Source organism: Squalius cephalus, assembly GCF_949319135.1.
Source record: "Squalius cephalus genome assembly, chromosome: 19".
In the NCBI taxonomy this organism is placed as follows: Eukaryota; Metazoa; Chordata; class Actinopteri; order Cypriniformes; family Leuciscidae; genus Squalius; species Squalius cephalus.
In genome coordinates this window covers 4,528,285-4,544,481 of record NC_137140.1, presented here as the reverse complement: position 1 = coordinate 4,544,481, position 16,197 = coordinate 4,528,285, and the positions used below count along the sequence as shown (strand labels likewise).

The window sequence follows — 16,197 nt, the reverse complement described above, 5'->3', positions numbered from 1 at the left end:
AGATTTAAGGAGAATCAATGAATTCTGAATAATTAACTGACATTTTGTGAATAATAAATAATCATGTAAAAAAAAAAAAGAAGTAACTATTCTGATTATGAATATTTTGAAAAGTGTTATCTCATTACAGTATTTAATTTTTGGAATCTGATTATGTAATCCAGATTACATATAATTAATTAATTTACATATATTTGCTAAATCCAGTGACCTTCTGTTTTCACCCTATGGTTTTCACATGTGACAGTCAGTAAGAGAGAAAGAGAGACAGGGGGCGCTCACGTGCGTGCGTCATGAAACAGCGCCCTCTGCTGAACATCCTTTACAAAATAATGCAATGCATCTTTATGAATCATCCCTGAGGGCCAGTTTAGTGTTGAACACAGATAATGGAACAGACATAGATGCAAGGGTACTAATGTACTTATAATACATTTTTAATTTAACTTAATCAGATAGGCATACATTTTGCACCCACTGTTATGGAATATACAGTACAATGAATTGAACACAATTGTGAAAGTTGAATAAAATATACTGCACAATTAATAGAAGTACAGGAGGGAAGTTCCTGAGTAAATTAGCCTCCGTTATGAATGATGCTTTGTTGGTTTAAACTTCTGGCACCGCTTTAACTAGCGCTGGATAATGTGAGCTGTCCCTCAGATCCTGGACCTTTTCTGGTTTAGACGGGCTAGAGTTCATAAATACAATCCAGTGTTTTTACAGCAGATGTTATATGGTTTGCAGAAGGTTTTTCCTCTTGGTTGTGAGAGATATAGACAAACAACATACTCTCCATGTAAGAGACAATGATTTTACAGTTAATAATGTATTGCTATTGGTGTGCTTTGTTGGTTATGGATTTGATAGATATTATTAGATATGAAGCTCTGTGACATTTCTGTGTTTTAATTTGGACCATTCTGTTGTAGACATTGTGAATCAAAATCATTATTAGGGTCATGAAACAAAAAAATATATATATATTTAGGAGTTACTTAATTTTAACAAGAAATGCAAAAGATTTGAGTGTTTATTTATTTATTTTAGATGTGGAATGTTGCTTTTATTAGATGACCAAAATAATTCAGACAAAAACATGACAAGCTGAGCCCTTTTTAAATATCAATTTATATTAATTGTATTTTGGGGGTTGACTAATTCTTTAATAACCGTGTCCTAAACCCAGCATGAGAAAATGTAATATTAATTGTATATTGGGGGCAGAATAATTCTTTAATAATCGTGTCCTAAATCCAGCATGAGAAAAGTCTAAAATAGTCCACCCACACTCTATGGGGTGTGTGTTATTCTTTCAGCTCATAGCTAAATGTGAATTTAGATGTCAAGTTTCTTGTATATGAGCGTCTATGAATAACTATGAAATTCAAGGACATCTTTAATAGTAATTTAATGAACTCTTTGAAGCAACTGTTCCCAATTGATTTCTTGATTGTCAATAGCCGCGTTTCCATTACCCTTCAAATTGCGCAAATTGAAATTGCGAATTAAAAATACGCTCAATGGAAACACGTCAATTTCGCAAAAACTCCCGTTTATCGCAAAAAAGTTTTTACGCTCTCATGAGGTGGTTTTTCAGGCAATTCGAAAAAGGAATATTTCGCAAAACTGCAATGGAAACAGTTTTTGCGCATTTACAGTCACCTGACTTAGAAGACGCAGTGTGTTTGAGGTCCATGTATAGCTACGCAAATATGCCTAATAATTATTTTATATTATTTTATTTTAACATTTAATAGGCTATATTTAGAAGACGCTTTTATGCAAAAAAAGAACAAAGCGTGAGGAGCGCACACTGCATGGCACAGAGGCGCGGGCGTGAACACTTGCATTTTCCTATCAACAGTGGAAACAACTTAAAAATACTCTATCATTTCTGGCCATACAGAAAATAATAATACATTATTCTCAACTACTTTTATTTGTGTAAACTCACAATAACAAAATAAAACGTTGTGCTTTTGTAAAGTAAAAGAAAACAATCAGACGCACTTTCATGATCTCCGTAAACTGGAGCGCGAGAACTGAAACAAAATATAGGCTAAAGCTTGAAATGTCCACTTTAAAACGAACAAATTCGAATCGAAAGCTAATACCTTCTGATTTTGTAATTCGTATGAAAGGTGCATTTCTCTCTAAAAGCGCATCTGCTTAACAGCGGAGATGGAGATGTGATTTTAGCCAAAACAATAGTTTATTAATAATATTAATGGCTCTTCTCATTCAGCACTGCGGGAAAACATCAATTCCAGGTTCTAATTTGTCCTTAGAAAACCAGTAAAATCGAGATGTTTTCCATATTAATTTGTGACTATTTTAAATGTTTAATAAAGGGGCAAAAAGTCATAAACAAAAATCTGAAAATTCTTCGATATTTACTTTTTTTTGCGCAGCAGTTGGTGTAGCCAGTTCAAATTAAAATTTTGGTGTTCAACTTTGCGTTTTAAAAAGACAACAACCGTTCATTTTTCGTTTTTCAACTACGGGTTAAAAAAGGAAAAACGAATGGACACAAAATAGCCTACATGGATCGTTTGGACAGAATACGAGACAGAGTTCTTTATTAAATTCATTAAAAAAATAATAATAATTAGACTATAGGAATACTGGATTCTAAATCTCAAAGAAATGCCACAATCAAAACCTCGGAGCAGAAATGAGGGCGAAACACCCAGAAACTCCATGTGTCGTTCGCATTATAAGGGTCTTTCCCTGATGCTTGGATAACACGCCACGTACTCCTTCCATTAATAATAATAATGTCTAATGCGTTGGCTGTGATATTTTATAAACCAACGTCAGTTGCCGTGATTTTTGGAATGACTTATCGCGAGAGAAAAAAGGACGTTTTAGTCGCATAACATCGGTTAATGGAAACGCCGTCATTTCGCAATAGTTTTTTATCGATATTTAGATAATAGCGCAAAACATTTGCGCAAATCTGTAATGGAAACGCGGCTAATGATAGGCTCCGTAATAAATACACATATAAATTTTAACTATGAGTTTGTAAATGGCTTGAGAAATTGTAATGTCGTTTAAATATATCTTTATACAAGAACATAGACCCGTCGCTACGATTATCATAATATGATATTATCTGGGTGGCCTCTAAAAATTGAACCCCCCTGGTCCAGACCACGTGATCCGGTTCAAGCGATTCAAGAACGGATCGGACATCGCAAGCGAAGCGACACAAGGTGTTCTGATGGCACAGATAGATCTAGGCTGAGTTACTCAAGCCTGCAGTGAAACCCAACGCTATGCGGGACTCACTCACTCAGGTGAAGGGGGCGGAGTCAGCCGCTCGCTCACTGTGAAGTGCTGTAGTGCACGCGCGCCTCTGCAGAATGCGAAGCAACCGCGCGCGCGTGTGGAGCGACTCGAGTTTAATGCGCTATTTCAAATCTGGAGTCATTTCAGACTGCTCTAAATAAGGTAAATCTAAGTTCACTTGCGCGTTGTGTGGACGTTATATATTCCATATAAAGAACGATATCTCTTTTATGTTGTTGTTGTTATTATAACCTAATTTGCTGTTATATTTGTTATATTTTCTTGTAAAAGTGAAGAAAAGACGCAACCGTCAGGCATATAATGTTCTTGATGCTTAGCGTTTAATGCGCGCGCTTGATTATTTGTCTTTTTCCATCCAGTTTGTGATGCTTTGAGCAGTCCTCATCATGTCTCAAGCCGAAGTTGAGTTCGCGGGACGTGGTTTTCCAGGTTTACCTGTTGAATTAGAGGACGACTGTCTCCCCAGAGTGCCAATGCTGCGGACGCACTCCTTGAGCGCGAGGAGGAACTCATACGTGCTTCATAAACTCAGTGTGGATATTGACCCGCAAATATACACTGAGACACTCTCCAAAGCGCTGTCATGGTCTTCTGAAAACATATTATCAGAGAGAAGAACTGAGGAAGATAAAACAGACCATGCATCTCCAAGTTCTCCATCTTTGGTCTCCAGCCCAGAGTCTTCTACACCCAATCCTGCAGCTCCAGAGGACTGGAGAAGCTCCGGCCAGACGCCTCTGTCCCCGGCTCAGGATGCCAGTTCAGATTCGGACATTGAGGGGTCCAAGGTCGAGCATGTGGTTCCACGACGCCCATTTGTGAGCAGACTGGAACAGGACGAGAAAGAGGACATCGAGACCAAAGCGGTGGCCACCTCACCGGATGGAAGGTACCTGAAGTTCAACATTGAAATTGGGAGAGGGTCGTTCAAGACGGTCTACAAGGGGCTGGACACTGAGACCACAGTGGAAGTGGCATGGTGCGAGTTACAGGTAAGGTCTCTTTCTTTAAAAGTATGGCAATGTTTTGGTTAGGATAGTCCATGCAGGTTTAGACATCAGTTTGCAGTCATATATTGGTGTTGGCGAGGCTAATGATTTTTAGACCTGATGCACAACCTATCCATACAGTATACTATATTTAAAGCAAATGGAGCAGATGTGTGGCTTACAAGCCTATCAGACCATTCTTCTGTATTTGACGTCTGCACGGATGCTTGGAAAAGCACATGTGGACTGTTTTAGCTGCCTTGCTTGGAGTGTTTTTGTCCTAAACAGAAATCTAAAATTAAGAGCCATGAACCAAACCAAGCCACTCCGAGATGAATCGCAACATTGTAACATTTGATTCGCAACAAATCGTCATTGACATTCGGAAAACAAAATTGTGAATTTGCTATTCGTCCCATAAAGCATTGGAAATTACATAATCAACCGTATAGGAAATCAATGAATCATTTATTAAACGTATAGTCCTTTATTATAAGTATAAAAAACATATTAACATATTGCAAGAGCTACTTTTCTCAGTTACACTTTACAGGAAGGTTCCAGTTGTTAACATTAGTCAACATGAACTAAGAAAAGATCTAAAGTATTTATTATTCTGAAGAGACTCGATCGCTTTATATGATGAACAGATTTAATTTAGGCTTTTATTCACATTTAAACATTGTTCAGCGAACATAAACAGAAGCTCAACCAATCCTGCTTGACATGCGAGAATGAACCTCATTGGTTCCTGCTGAAGCTCAAACGTGATGCGTAACATGAGAATGAACCTCATTGGTTCTCGCACGTCAAGCGAACATGTTTGAGCGTCCATTTATCATAACTGATGTGTGAGCTGATGAATGTTTATATGTGAATAAAAGCTTAAATTAAATCTGTTCATCATATAAAGCGATCAAGTCTCTTCAGAAAATGTTGGACTAAACCGCTCAATTCATATGGATTAGTTTTACAATCTCTTTATGAACTTTTTGAAGCGTCAAAGTGGTAGTTGCGTAGCTGTCAATGGAGGGACAGATATCTGTTGGATTTCATCAAAAAGATCTTCATTTGTGTTCTGAAGATGAACGAAAGTCTTACGGGTTTGGAACGACTCGAGGGGGAGTAATTAATGACAGAATTGAAGTTTTTGGGTGAACTAACCTTTTAAATGTTTTTTTATTTTTTTGGGGTAGTTACGGGTAGTTTTTAACTGGGAATTTGTCAGTTAAATGTGTTTCAAGAAGTTTTCAGCAACTTTTTTTTCCCCCCAACAAATGGAAATGAAGTTGAATTTGTCCTTGTGCAGAAGTGAGTACTATCACTATTCAATCTCAGGGCTTGTGGAAGGTCTGTCCTGAAAGGTTAATTAAAACCAATATCTTGATGGAGAAAATCGATGTGATTATACTTCCAGAGCCCTTCTCTTCGCTCAGGTTCAGTCAGGCTCTATGTTTGTAAAATCGAATCAGTCGTGCGGGATCAGGTGCAACAACTGAACAAGATGCTCTCGTCTATGTCTTTTCTCTGTTTCTATGGTGTGTAAAGCTCAAACATGTTTTTGATGTTGTACCTGAAGCTGTAGGGGATTTGTGAAATCACTTGTCCAGGTTAGTCTACTTTCTCCTGTTTGTCTTTGACCTTGATCAGCATTCTGTCGACCAGCAGCAATAATGAGTCAGGCGGTCACTCTTTCCACACTTAACTGTGTTAATACATGCCTTCCACACGTCTCTGCGTTCATTAAGAGAGACGTTCTCTCACAGACTCACGTACACACGTACTCACGTTCTCTCACAGTCCACCAGAGGATCACAGTTTGGGGTTTCTCTTTTTGGATATTTCTGTTGTGCTTTATTTTAATATCAACTTTGTTTCAGAAGTTTCCTAAAATGCCTTAAAAACAAATGATTCAGAATACAGAGCTAGTAATAATTTGTATATTATATAAATATTATAATAATAATTATAATATTTTTTTTGTAGGCTGCATGTAAAATGAATGTTGATTGCATAGTATGGATTATTTGGTTTTGGAAGAATTAATAAAAAAAAAAAAAAAAAAAAATATATATATATATATATATATTTTTTTTTTTTATTAATTCTTCCAAAACCAAGTAATCCATACTATGCAATCAACATTCAATTCAAAGATCTATCTATCTATCTATCTATCTATCTATCTATCTATCTATCTATCTATCTATCTATCTATTATATTTTAAAATAAATTATAATATAAAATATTATTTCATAAAGGCCAGTTTTGATATTTTTCTAAATCCAGTATTTTTAAGATAATAATTTAGGATAAGATAATAAGATAATAAATCATATATTTTTAAAATGCAGAGAAATTTCAAAGGAAGAATTGTTAAATTGTTGCCATTTTTAATCAAACTGAACTGAAGTAAAATTGCATAGGAGTGATATTATGATGTCTTTAGGTGCTTTTAGAAGCTTGAAAATTCACTGACTTTTAATGAGTGGACAAAAATAAGGGAATATTAAAAATAGCTTTCCTTGTATTTCGAAGATCAACAAAAGTTTTAAAGTTTATAACGACATGTGGAAACTATCCCTTTAATGGTTTGGATCCATTTAATAGTATGCTGGCTTTTGGAAAACATGTTTTGTTTTGATAGGACTGATAGGAGTGGAACAGGGCTGAGTTGGCAGAGTTATTCAGAAGTGTAAACAGGGTGAATGTGCATGTGAGGATTCTTTGCACCTGATGATGGGGGTTTCTCAGGGGAAAGTGAGGCCAGGATTACGACTGTATTAAACCCGGCGCTGGGATTGATGTATCATATCATATGATGACAATTCAAAACACTCAAAACGCTCTCAATGCCTGAAGGTCACATTCCTAGTATTTTGAGGGAATTGCTGTAATATCAGCTTGAACTAAAGGGATAAAAGGGAGCTTTGGGCTTGAGATTGAAGTGAAGCACAGAACCTAGTTCACTCAAAAATGAAAATTATGTCATTATTTAGTCAACCTATTTATTCAATGTCATTTCAAACCTGTAAGACTTTTCTTTCTTCCATTGAGCACAAAAGGAGATGTTTTGAAGAATGTTCACGCTTCTCTTTTTCAATACAGCAACCACAAGTAAAGGGCCTGTTAAGTAAAAAAAAAAAAAAAAAACTCAAATGCACCATAAAAACATTATAAATATAGTCCATATCTCATGCAAATTTTGTGTGAGAAACAATTTAAGTCATTATTGACTGATAATTTTCAAAATGTATACATGATACGTTAATAATGACCATATGGGTTTAGAATGACATGAGGGTGAGTAAATCATGGCATTTTTGTTTTAGTAATTTTGTTTTGTGTTTTTTTGCCTTTTGCATTATTATTTCTAAAAAAGGTATTTTGTTTTTAGTTTTATTTTATTTAGTAGTTTATTTAATAGTTATTTTAGCACTTTAGAACGAAAATTAGATATATTGCCTTGGTTTGTTTTAGTTAATGTTTTTTTTTTTAATATATATTGAAAATGCTTTTATGGTTTTAGTTTTAGTTAATGATAATGAACCTGAATTAATTAACTATAGGGATCAAAGTGAGCTTCAGGCTAGGGATTGAACCACGACAATTTTGTAAAGACATGTAATTTTGACTCATGAATATGTTATTGCATTCTGAGTAATTAGTGAGCAACTGTTGCAGATTTCTCTTTTAAATCACTTAATAATGCATTCAAAATAATGCAATCGACTCTTTCCTGCTGCTTGTTAAAGCCGGTTAAGCTAAATCAGTCCCGGTGTGTGAGTGTGTAGAAGAGCGAGTCCCCCTGCAGGTCTTCATCAGCTCTGATGGCATTTCTGATGCTGCTGAACCAAAAGAACCATTTTTTATAGGGTGAAGAACATTTGAAAATTCTAAAGAACCTTTTCCACTATAAAGAACCTTTTGCACAATGGAAAGGTTCCACTGATGTTAAAGGTTCTTCATGGAACCATCGATGCCAAATAAAGAACCATTATTTTTAAGAGTGTTGGTGGTTTTCACTGCAGGTGAAGAATTTCATCCTTTTGTTATTAGACAATTTTACCCAAAGTGACTTACAAATGAGGACGATTACAAGCAGTTTGTCATAAGAGCCAAGTCGTTTTGTGTACATTCTCACCTCATCCACTATTATGGATTTGTTTTCCCACTGAGGTTGTCCCTCAATTAAGTGTTCATAGGAGAAACTTCAAAAATGTTATATATGCTATTATAGTTTTTGTATTTTTTAGTTTTCATTTTTAGGTAAAGTTTGAATAATTTTGTTTTGTGGTTTAATTTTTTATATTTTTCTTAAAAATGTCTGAAGTTTTTGTTTTTAGTTTTATTTTATAAAGAATTTTATTTAGTAGTTATTTTAGTACTTCAACTAAACTAAACAAATAAATGAGATATTTTGCCTTGTTTTGTTCCAGTTTATGTTTTTTTTTTAAGCATATTGTTTATCATTATGCTAAAGCTTGTGGTTTTAGTTTTAGTTAATGATAATGAACCTGAATAGCAACTAAAGGAATCAAAGTGAGCTTCAGGCTAGGGATTGAACCACAGTGATTTTGTAAAGACATGTAATTGTGACTCATGAATAATATTGCATTCTCAGTAATTAATAATATTCCATTCTCAGCATATTCAAAAATGTGCTTATAAATACAATTTACTGCAGTTTCATTCCAGCTGAACTGAACACTACTGGCAATAAAACACTAACAACTTTTGTTCCTTTTCACACAAATCATGATTACAAGGACAGATTATTGGTTAATAAATTCCTGTTTTCATGTGGTTTCTTGTAGCCTGGAAATCCAGAGCTAAATCTGAAAGATTAACGGTCTGGCATCGACTAATGAAAATCGGCCAGCTCGAGGGGCGGCACCAAGCGTGCATTTGAAAATATCACTGCACGCAATTGGATAACACTACGACCAATCACAACAATAAACCCCATACGCCATAACTGGTAGATTAGACTCTTGGCGTATCTGGTCGGCAAAACAGCAAAAACGTCCTTCTTGCAAAGGAAGGATTCGAGCGGCGTCTTCTGTTCCTCTTTTAGATAAAAAGCCAAGTCTAACTCGTTCATTGTAGCGGCCAAAGCCGCTTCAGACAACTGGTGTTCATCCATAGCCATCTTGCAATGTTTACTAATGACTTTGACGTCACAGCGCTGTCGTCTTCTGTTTAGCTCGCCTCTGGCCCGCCTACATCAGATAACCCGATGTGATTGGTGCAGCTCGGATACAAGGGAATATTTAATGAGCATCATTACTCGACACCAGAGTAACTCGCTGAGCAAATTCAACTTGTGCTCTCGCGAGAACTCTGGATTTCCAGGGTAGGTTTCTTGCACAATACTATGTAATGACCACAGAACACTTTTATCATATTGCACAGGGCTTGACATTAACACCCACCAAATGCAAGTGGATTTCAGCAGTGGCGTGTAACAGTCAATCCTACTAGCCACTTTGGCAGGTTTAATTTATATATAATACATACCAGCTCACCTGGTACAGCATGGTACTTGCGATGCAGAGCGTTTGGTTATGAGTCCTATGAAGCACGAGTCACGATAAAAGACTGGCATGTCTACTTCAGTAAATGGCTTTTTATCACACATCTGCTTTTACTAACACTATCGTTTATAGGTTTAGCGCGGGTGCTACGTTATTTTCAAACGTGATAGAGCATTAACCAGAGCCACTCAGTGGACATTTCACTTCTGAACTGCCACAATGCAACAACCAGTGTAATAAAACGTTGCCAGATTCACGTTAATCTGATTCGGATAAACCTGAGCGTGCTTTTAGCACCACTCACGTGCGGGAAGCAACGTCATATCATTTTGCATGTATTGGCACTATGTGATGATTACAATACCACATCAGATATGAACATCATGACAGTGTTGTGGATTCAGGAACACATAGTTACCTGACAGCCGCGTTCCTTTCAGAGCTTTGCCAAATAGGGCAGACTATACAGGGAACATGGCCAAGAGAACAGTTCACATCAAAGCATTCAGCGCTGTTGCTAATGTGAACAAGATATGAATGCCATTGCTGTTAGTGTCTAATGGGAAGGACAAGGATAAGAACATTTTGTTCTTTTATTCCAAGGAGAAAAAGTATTTTTTATGGTGTTTTCTTGTTTCTGAGAGACACATTTAATATTTGCACTTATTTCCCAGCCTAGAGTTTGTGTCTTCACATCTCTTTCTGCTGTCTGGATCTCTGTACATTTCCAGTCAGCCAGTTACCCAGCGCTTGGACCTTGGCCATTCACTTCCTGTGGGTCTAAAGCTTTGCTGGGTAATGCAATAAAACATTATGTGTGTCAGTAAAAGCGCAGTGCTGTAGTTCAGAGAATAGATTACAGCTGATATTCAGATACTCTGCTGTGGGATTTGCTCTTAGACTGAACATTCACTGTGATGTGTTGCTAATCTGTTGCTTCATACATTTGCATGTTTAATGAGCACATGAATGTACAGCCTAAGATGAAAAAGAAAGAAGTGGGCTTAATTGAATTGAATGTGCACTTGTAGTGTATTTCAAGTCTTAAAAGTAATAATGTAATAATGTCTAATACATTTTTTGACTTAAAAAACTAAAAGCATATGTGATTATATGTGTTGACTAAAGCATATGTGAATTTAATTTTATCTGTAGTGTGTTATTTTGATATTTACATTTAAAGTTTCAATAGAAATGACATTAATTTTAGTTTATCATAAATGCTTGTACATTCGACAGTATATACACTTAATACCATTTATTTGCATTTATTAATGCAATTAAGTGTTCAAAAACATTACATTCACACTTAAGTATATTATTTTAAAGTATATAATTTCCGTTATAAATACTCCTTTTAAAAGTATACTAAAGTGTACTTGTTTTTTTACAAATGCTTAACTTGTACTAAACTGAATCATTACTTTAATGCTATTTGAATCTACTGCAGTAAACATGTTTTAAATAGACAATATGGTTGCAGATCAACCATTTTATTAGGGTTAAAGAATGCATGTAATTGAACCCCGTTCATAATCAATAATTTCTCAGCATGCATGCAGTCATGCTCATAAAGAGTTTGCATAGCAGAACATTGTGGCCTTCGGCTGCCGACTGCATTGAATTTCAATTATCTGATATGCTTTAATCGGTTTTTGACACACATTTGAACCTTTTTTTAACCTCTTTGATTGTGTGTTGGTGAATCTACTGCAATGTCTATGAGTTACAAGCAAACTGAGTTGCATTTTCTCTGACCAGGATAATCTGGTTCCAGTCAAAAATGTAAAGTAGAAATGCATTGACTCTGACCTGAAACTAAATAAGTAGTGGTGACATAAAGCTATGAGGAGACTTCTGTATTTGGACTGAATTTGAACAACTTTCTATAATTAGTTATCCATATTTCGAGAAAAACATGAAAATAAGGTTAAAAAATAAAGTCCTATATTACACAGTAAATCAAATGCTACCATGCGGTATAAATAATTAACTACTGAAATAATATATAATAATATTTTTGGTCACACTAGACTAGGGTCCAATTCTCACTATTAACTATAAACTACAACTTTTGCCTCAATAAACTAATTACTGCTTATAAATAGTTAGTAAGGTAGTTGTTAAGTTTAGGTATTGGGTGATTAAGGGATGTAGAGTATGATCATGCTGAATAAGGCATTTATATGTGCTTTATAAGTACTAATAAACAGCCAATATCCTAGTAATATGCATGCTCATAAGCAACTTATTTAATAGTGAGATTTGGACCCTAAACTAAAGTGTTACCATTTTTTTTAATGAGATTCATTGTAAAAATCAAAGTATGATTTTTTGGTCAAAATTCCCTGTCCCTTTATTTCAGGGTGCAAACATCCCTTAACATGTTGATCTTGACATCCACGGGAGCATGTCAAGCACTATGTGTGGACTCTTTATTTTTACTGACGAGTGGCTGCTGTTTATCTGAAGTTTTCAGCTTGAGTTTTATACCAGCAGTGCAAGAAAAGGGGTCTTTCAAATGCAGTATCTAATCAGCATCTGCCTGCTGGACAAATATATTCCCTTTCGGTGCAAAAAGAGGCGGAGGTCTGCAGTGATGTTAAAACGCCCGCGCCCGTCACGTAGAGCTGCTGTACACCATGTTCATGTATGACTGTGTACGTTCTGTGCCAACTGATATAGGGAGATTACAGCTGTTTCTAGTGAAAAAACGCAAGTGTGTTTGCAGAGCATTGCTTGCTGATGATGCAACAAGAAAGACATTTAACACTTTTCTAACTTGTAATTAATTTGATCTGAAATATTATTAAAATTATAGTTTACCCAGAAATGTTTGTGTTGTTTTAAAAGTTTGAATATGCACAAAAATATACAACAGGATTCAAATGAGTATAATGATTTAAATTTCCTATAAGAGTAATGTTGTAAGGGTGTGTAAATTAATTTTTATTTTCAGGAAAACCAGCCTATTAATCATTTCAAAACTTGTAAAAAGTACACTTTAGCTTATGAAAAAAAAAAAAAAAAACCTTTAAAAGATATACTTAAGTGAGAAATGAATTTATTGTTTTCGGGCACTTAATTGAATGTTATTTACAATTAAACAAAGTTTAAATTAAGTGTAAGTTGATATTAAATGCAGTTAGTTGAAATTAAAATTAAAATGATGTTTTGACCCACTTAAGTTCATCTTTATATGTAATTTCATAATTACTGCTTTTGTCTCTTTGAAATATGTACTTCTGATGAATACTGTATACTGACAAACATTGGTAAACTATACTACTATGTCGTTTCTAATGAAACTTGTCATGTCTTTTAATATATTTATAATTACACATTTGTAATGCTGAAGTTGTAATTTAGTACCTTTAAAATATATTCACTTTAAATGTCATATCGAATAACACGCTACAGTTAAAATGATACTGTAGTACTTTACATGCTTTAGTCAAAAAATAAGTGTACTTCTTTAAAGCATGACAAAGATGATTAGAACACAATGATTTAAATTGCACTTTTAAGTTAAACTTTTAATTCGACATTATTAAAAAGTGTTAACAAACATAGTCATGTACTGTCTTTAAGTGGCCTCTCTATTTCATTAATATTCTATTATCTGCGAGTATTTAAAAAAATGTACTTTTGCGATTTGTGCACTTTTTCACAAGGAAACAAAACAAACAAACAAAAATTTGACCTACTTCTATGCAACTTGCCTTATTACACTAACCGTAAACCCTTATTGATGCATCCAAGATTTGCTGAATGTACTGTACACGACTCTAGACCTAGGGGTCACTGATACGAGTCTTTGACGTCAGCCCAAAAATGATGACAAACATCTTTATTCTCTTTATACATCTTTATACTGCTATGAGACATGTAGTTGCAAAGTTACTTATAGTTAGTAGAATGTCTAAAGTGGAATAAAGTGTAACCGTTTTGTATCTGTATTTACTGTAGGCGACCAAGAACATGAACATTCAAAACCTGCTGTTGTAATTTGCTCTGTGAGGTATACTTCGATGAAACAACTAATCTTTGTAACAGAACATTTCCATAAGAATGACTCATTTGGACTTAAATGTTCCCAACTCGATTAGTCTCGGTGTTGAAGGGGGTCTGAACAAGCGAGAGGAGTGCATTTTGTGTTTCCAGTCAACTGAAAACTCAATATTTTCACGTTTTTTTTTTCCACAAGGGAGCGAGAAAGTAAGAGTATCAGAGCACAACCTTCAAACAGAGAACAAAGAAAGAGCCTAGTCTGTTTCCAAACCGTTTTCCTCACACTGCCAGCTATCTAACTATCACTTCATTGTGCTTTTATGTCCTTCTCTCAGCTTGAGGAAAACATTGAGTCATTCTGGCTAATGAAAACACCCATACCCAGAAATCAATAAATCTGAATGGAAAAAAGACCAAACAGACTGGCAAAAAGCAGCAGTTTTTCCAGACTAAATAATGTAGGCAGATAGAATGAATAAGAAAACTGTTCTTATTCTGTTTGATCCCCCATTGGGACGAAATTTCTAAATTTTGGCAGTATTTCTTAGTAGATTTGTCTTAATCAAAGCGTTTTCACTAGTTTTCTCAGATTGTATAAAACCACTACACAGTAAAGTGGTAACATCTGGATGAATTGGTTTTATGCAAGTCACAATAAGTATTTAATCTGACTAATTGGGTCACGCCAACAAAAGTAGAAATAAATCTTTCAATCTTTAGTGTGCATTTAATGGAAGACAGCACTTACTGTAAGTGAATGCACTGAAAAAAATGATTCATTGACTTAGTTGAATGTGCTAAAAAAAATTATGTTAATTGGTTCCACATAATTAATTTTAGCTACATTTAAACAAATGCATTACGTTGAACTAAGTTCAACTTAATGCATTAGTTAAAATGTAGCTAAAATCAATTGTGTGGAACCACTTACGATAAAAACATTTAGTAAATTCAATGAATTTACTGAAATCATTGAATTTACTAAAAAAAATTATCGTAAGTGGTTCCACACAATTGATTTTAGCTACATTTAAACAAATGCATTAAGCTGAACTTAGTTCAACGTAATGCATTTGTTTAAATGTAGCTAAAATCAATTATGTGGATCCAATTAACATCATTTTTTTTAGTAAATTCAACTAGTCAATGAATCATTTTTTTCAGTGTGCAATGTAAAAAAAAAATGTTGACGTTAATAAAACAAAGATGATGAGTACAGTTTTACAAGAAAATGTTATTTCAGTCTTTAAACTTAATTTTTATTTTATTTAATACACTGTAATACTAGCAATTTCTGAGTTAAAATAGTCTCTGCACCATTTTTGTTCAGTGTATAATTTTCCAAACATTGTTCATTACTGGAAAGTATGGAAGTAAAGGGTTAGTAAAGGGTTAAAGAGAGTTGACATAAAGAGATATAGTTAACTAAATAGAAATGCTTGTGAATGACTATCAAATTGCCATTTGATTAAAATATCTTCCATAAAAATGATTGAGAAGAGACTGCTTACCTGCAACGAGACTGTTTGAACCCATTTAAGGGATTGCAGCACTTTTATTAATAACTGTAAAGTCTAATGATAGTCAGAGAGATTGTCCCATAATGATAAGGGGGTCATTCACAAGAACAGGTCAAAGACAATAATACAAAATCTCCAGCTGGGAAAAATTCAGCCCATGAACCAAGAAGCATGAATCTGTGCTTCATGACGTCCGTTACCTTTTGTTGGCCTGGCCTTTTTAAATCACCTATATTTAATGCAAATTGTTAACCCTAGGGTTGTGTACATCATACATTTTTGTGAACAACATGTAAGGAGCTGCTTGTTCTGAAGAGATGGCTAAATGTGCAGTCCTGATCTCCTTGCAAACCTCGAAAAAGGAAATGTCAGAACTAACCATCTACACTTAAAGCGTAAGTGCTGTACAAGAACAAGCCTGTTGTGAGAGTTAGACGGCAGCAGGTCATTGAGCCCAGCGGTGTGTCCTCGTTCTCTTTCATGCTGAGGGATATTAAAGGCACAGTTCACCCTAAAATCTAAATTAAGTCATCATTTACTCACCCTGGTGTTGTTCTAATGTTGTACGCCCTTCTTTCTTTTATGTAGGCCTACTACAAAAGGAGAATTTAAATAAAAAGTCTATATAATGGCATTAAATAGCGACCAGCATCAAGCTTTTTTTTTTTAAAAACGCTAAAGTATCACAGAATGATTCCATGCGACTTTTGCCGTATATTCAAAGTGTCCTGGGGTGTATGATATTCAATTTAAAGTATTATTTAAAGAAATTCTTGGTCTTCTGTGCACGGCTACATGACGTAAGTGTTCATGTGACT

The 16,197-nt window shown here is 34.9% G+C and overlaps 2 protein-coding genes across 2 annotated transcripts in view; both read left to right on the top strand.

The window, feature by feature from the left end:
• The window catches only part of ppp4cb (protein phosphatase 4, catalytic subunit b), a 276,860-nt gene that overhangs the window by 164,491 nt on the left and 96,172 nt on the right, over positions 1-16,197 (top strand). The gene's annotated exons all lie outside the window — the stretch shown is intronic.
• Positions 3,194-16,197, top strand: part of wnk4a (WNK lysine deficient protein kinase 4a) — a 59,236-nt gene continuing 46,232 nt past the window's right edge. The window contains exons 1-2 of the mRNA XM_079851504.1: positions 3,194-3,462; positions 3,681-4,313. Of these exons, the coding sequence (XP_079707630.1) occupies positions 3,708-4,313 (606 nt within the window). The 5' untranslated portion in view covers positions 3,194-3,462; positions 3,681-3,707. The remainder of the gene's footprint in view (positions 3,463-3,680; positions 4,314-16,197) is intronic.